The 4,642-nt window shown below is 69.0% G+C and overlaps 1 protein-coding gene across 1 annotated transcript in view; it reads left to right on the top strand.

Moving 5' to 3' along the window:
• Nucleotides 1-2,936: 2,936 nt before the first annotated feature.
• Nucleotides 2,937-4,642, top strand: part of CRIP2 (cysteine rich protein 2) — a 5,005-nt gene continuing 3,299 nt past the window's right edge. The window contains exon 1 of the mRNA XM_032839650.1: nucleotides 2,937-3,064. Coding sequence (XP_032695541.1) covers nucleotides 3,022-3,064 — 43 coding nt within the window. The 5' untranslated portion in view covers nucleotides 2,937-3,021. The remainder of the gene's footprint in view (nucleotides 3,065-4,642) is intronic.

The following is a 4,642-nucleotide window of genomic DNA, read 5'->3' as shown; positions in this document are numbered from 1 at the left end:
CCAGCCCTTCCCGTGTCTTCTGTCCCCTGTCCCTCCCCTCGCCTGGGGCCTTCGGGCCATCCCAGGCCCACCTGTGCACCGGGCATGGCCAAAGCCCCCGTGAGCACCAGGTGACCCGTGGCTCTCCTGGCCCCCGGGCTGGGCTGGGGTTTCTGTCGTTTTCGGTCTCTGCCCCACATACCTGCCTTGTGTAGGGTGTGGCCCAAGGGCCCCGTCTCTCCCACTGAGGTCATGAGAGGGCTGTCCAGAGCTCAGGGCCTTCCCACTGTGGAGCTGAGACCCCCTGTGTCTGGCTGAGATGGTGGAGGTGGGGGCCTGGACGTGCCCTGGGACCCAGACTGGCAGGTGTCTGGCTCCTGTGGCTGCGTGGCTCTCATCCCACCGGGGCAGCCGGCAGAGCTGGGTCAGGCCGGCCCACCCCCCTGCTCCTGGCAGAACCCTGCCCCAGCTGTCTGCGGATTTCTGCCCAGAGCCGCAGGGCCAACCCCCAGCAGGTGTGGAGTTTCCAGAGTGAGAATTTGCTCAGATTTCAGCAAGTACGTTGTTCTCAGAAACTCTACCTCTGGCCGTCCGTGTGCACCCACCCCTGCAGGCCGGGGAGACCGGTGCAAGCTATCCAGCCGCCGAAGAGCGGGGTCCAGCGGAGGGGGACACCTCTCCGTCTGTGCCACCCCAGCGGCCCGCAGAGGCGGGGCTCCCTCCTTTCTCCCTGAGCTCTGCCTCCTGCCCCCAGTCCTGCTGTGATGTGTGCACATCTCAGCGGGGACTTAAAATAGCAACAGCTCCTGCTTCGTGTTGAAGACAGATAAGGGAGTCCCGGCCTCCCACCTCCAGCCTGGAGGAGGCCCGGTAAGGTTGACAGGCCAGGGTGTTAGAGAAGTGGGCCCTAGTCCTCATGTCCCCACCCTGCCCTGAGGCGGGTTGTGGTGTCTCCGCGTGGAGCTTTTGCCTAGGACCCTTTTTCCAACCTAGGGTCTGAGGGTGGGGCAAGGGTCCCTTCCCTCCCTGCCAGGTGCAGGGGATTTCAGGTACAAGAGTCATCCCCAGGAGGGGCCTGCACCTCCAAACCCCGCCCCCCCCCGCCCTGCCCGGGGGTCCGTGCAGCAGAGCCAGGACGGTCCTGTTTGCTAGTTACCAACATTGCCAGGATGCCAAGCTACTATGGCCCCAGGGGACAACAGACCTGCCCCCACACCTGGCTGGCTAGTTGCCCCCGCCATCTACGGGCCCTGTCTGCTTCTCTGGAACCCTGCTGTCTCCATCCCTGCTGTTCATTGGGGGCTTGTCCTGCCCTGTCTCTGCCTGCCCTGTAGCCCTTTGGGCTTTCGGAGATGGACACTGCTTTTCAGTGTCCACTGATCCAGAAGAGTCCTGTCACATCGGGGATCTGTCCCCCACTGTCAGAGGTGCCGGGCCCATGCCAAGGCCTTTACTCTGCCCTGTCACTGCCCCGTCACTGTCCCGGCACAGCTGGGCCCAGGCTCCTCCCACACAACCTTCCAGAAGACACCTGAGGTCCAGCCTCAGCAAGGAGTGGGATGTCAAACGCTGGACCCCGCCAGCCCTGGGAGAGAGGACTGCTGAGGCCTCCCCACCCCCATCTCCTGCCTTGCCTGGCAAGGGGCCAGAGTCAGGGTGTGGATGGGAAGGGGGGCTGGTCAGGCTGGTCAGTCAGGCAGGAGGAGGGGCCACATGTTTCTGGGCTGTCGTCCTTGCTGGAGCAGCAGTGGCTATAGGTTGGGGGGCGGGGCCCGGGGAGCTGGGCCGGGGTGGGGCTGGGAAAGTCCGGGTTCTGGAGAGCTGTGGGACCCAGATTCACTCACTCCTCTAGTGTGCAAATACACCTGGCCCAGGAGCCTGGCCAGTACTTGAGGCAGAGGAAGGGGTGCTCAGGGGGAGCTGCCCAGACTGGGTGGGGTCATTTGGGCCGGAGGCCCAGGGAAGAGCTCACCGGGAGGCAGAGCCTCAGGGAGGAGATGGGGGGATTCTCCTGGACCCCCCACTCCAGGGTGGGTAGGACCAGGTTCTTCCGGCTCCAGGGTGGAGGGGTCCGGAGCGCCCCGGTTGGAAGAGGACCCTGAGTGCCTGTCAGCTGCCTAGCCCTGCTGCTTTGAAGCCAGGAGGCTGGCGCTCTGGACCCGCTGGACCCTGAGCTAGTGGGTCCAGGAAGGATGCACTCCGCCGGAGTCGTGGGGAGGGACGCGGGCAGATGGCAGTGCCAGGCCACTGGGGGCACAGCGCCTGCACCGCGAGCACGCAGGGTCTTCCCGCCTTCTGTCCCATCCTACCGCCCCTGGGTGGAGAGCTCGGGGCAGTGCCTTCTGCGCCAGCCAGCGGCACGCCCAGGTCTCCCCCACGGCCTGGCGCCCTCCCCCTCTCCCGCTTCCAGCGGTTTCTCTCCCGCTGTTTCTGGACGTGTGGGGCGCCCAGCCCTCCACCCACCGAGTCTCGAGTACCATCGACTGTGTCAGGCGGGGGCGGGCGGCGAGGCGGGACCCAGACCCGGCCAGGTGGCCGCGCCCGACGGGAATCCGGCTCCGATCCCGCCGCGAGGCCGTCACTATGGAAACCGAGCAACAAAGGGACGCGGGGCGGGGGGCGCGCGGCGGGGTGGGTGGGGTCCCCCAGGGGCGGGGACCGGGCGCCGAAGCCCGGCGTCCGTCTGCGTGTCCAGGGCCCGGCCTTCCGGGCCGAGGCCCTTCCAGCCGGGAATGCCCCGGAACCGTGGGGACCGCGGACCCCCGCCCCGCCCCGGCTCCGGCTCCGGCGTCGCCATGGTCACGGGCGAGGCACCGGCGTCGGGGCGCCAGGCGGGTCGGGCCACCCCCGCGGCCCCGGCAGGTGCGCCCCCTCCCCCGCGGCGCCCCCGGCCGGACCCGCGGAGCGGGCTCCCGAGGCCCCGCCCCGACCGCGGAGCCAATGGGTGCGCGGGCAGCGGGCGGGCGGGGCGGGGCGCGGCGCGGCGGCGGCGGCGCGGAGACGGGCGCGGGCTGAGGGCGCGGGCCGACGGGCGCACCGACCATGGCCTCCAAGTGCCCCAAGTGCGACAAGACCGTGTATTTCGGTGAGTGCGAGGCCGGACCGGCGCCCGCCGCCCTTCGCGGTCAGCCCCCGGCCGCAGAGCCGCGCGCCCCGCCCCGGCGATGCGCGGTCCCGGGATGCGCGACCCCGAGCTCGGCCCGCCGCGCTGCCCACGCGGGAGCGGCCGGAGGGCGGAGCTGGGTGAGGTGGGGGGCGGCCGGCGGGGGTGCGCGTCTTCCCGGGATGCGGCCGGCTTGGGGGTCACGTTGGGGGTTCGCGGGCGCGGAGCGGGCGGTGTGGGGCGGGGCGCACGCACGCCGTGGGAGCCTCCGGTGCGCTCCTGCTCTTCCCGGCCCTGCGCCGCGGACACGTGGCCGCGACGGCGTGGCCCGGAGCAGTGACCACCCTCCCAACCTCCGCCTCGACCTCTGCCCACACCCGGCCAGGCCAGATATGGGCTCTGTCTGGACTCGGTCCATGCGGGGGCGACCTTGGCCTCTTAACTCCTGCGTGTCCCAACGTGCTCCCTGGCTTGGCGCGAGTTTTCCCCAGGACTTTCTTGTGGGCAGGGTGGGATGACGAGCGGCGCCCCGCCAGCTAGAGAGGGCCCTGGAGCCCAAGTGGCCGAGAGCCCCTGCCACTTCAAGGTCACAACGACCGGACTGGAGGGGGCAGTAGGTCTCTGCGGATGCGGCCCTGGGGCACTCACCCACCCCCGGCCCCGTGCCCTGGTGTCCGGCTCACTCAGCCACTCTCTTCTCTTGGCTGACCCTCTCCCGACTATGTCCCCTGATACTCCTGCTAACACCCTTACTGACACAGTGTCAGAAGGGTGGGGGCAGTAAGGGGACCCTTCCCTGGTCACTGTGGGAGCAGGGGTCAGGGTCTGGAATGGGGACAGGCCAAGGTGAAGGAAGCCACTTGGCTACCCTGCTGACGGGAGGGAGGAGGAGTGGACGGTTGTTTGCTGTTCCCAGAGCAGAGGGACCGGATTTGGCCTGGAGTGCTTCTGGCCTGGCCGGGAGCCTAGAGGCTTCCGGCTGCCTCCCCAGGAGCTGGCCCCGTCCTCCGTCCCCAGCCCAGAGGGGGCTCATCCCTGCTAGGCTCAGGGTGGGGGACAGCGCTAGAGTCTTCCTGCCAGCCGCACTGCACATGAGTGTGCCCCCAGCCAGGCCAGCTCAGGGCTCTCTAGGGCTGGGGCTGACAGTCCTGTGGACAGCCGGGAAAGCGCTTCTGCCTGCTTCTGCCTGCTTGGGCGGTCGCTGCTCCCAGCAGAAAACAAAGGCAGCTCAGACTGGGCTGGCTTCTGTCCGGGGGGGGGGGCGCGGGGGGGGGGGGGTGCTTTGGGCTGGAATCCTGCCCCTCCCCCAATCAGGCACACCCTCTCCCCACCCCAGCAGAGTGGAACCTGGGCCAGGACACCCCAGAGTGACCTCAGCATGCCTGGCTTTTGTGTCCTTAACAATGGTGCAGCCCAGTGGGGAACCAGCTCCCTTCCAGGACAGCAGACCCGATCAATTCTGTCTCCCCAACTGGGCTGGTAATGTGCGGCCATCTACCCAGCCAGTTGCCCTCAGGGTCGCTCGCCTGCCCCCCCCCCCCCCCCCCCCCCCCCCCCCCC

This window comes from Lontra canadensis, unplaced genomic scaffold (assembly GCF_010015895.1).
Source record: "Lontra canadensis isolate GAN:19392208 unplaced genomic scaffold, GSC_riverotter_1.0 scaffold108, whole genome shotgun sequence".
NCBI lineage: Eukaryota > Metazoa > Chordata > Mammalia > Carnivora > Mustelidae > Lontra > Lontra canadensis.
This window is presented reverse-complemented; position numbering and strand designations above follow the sequence as displayed.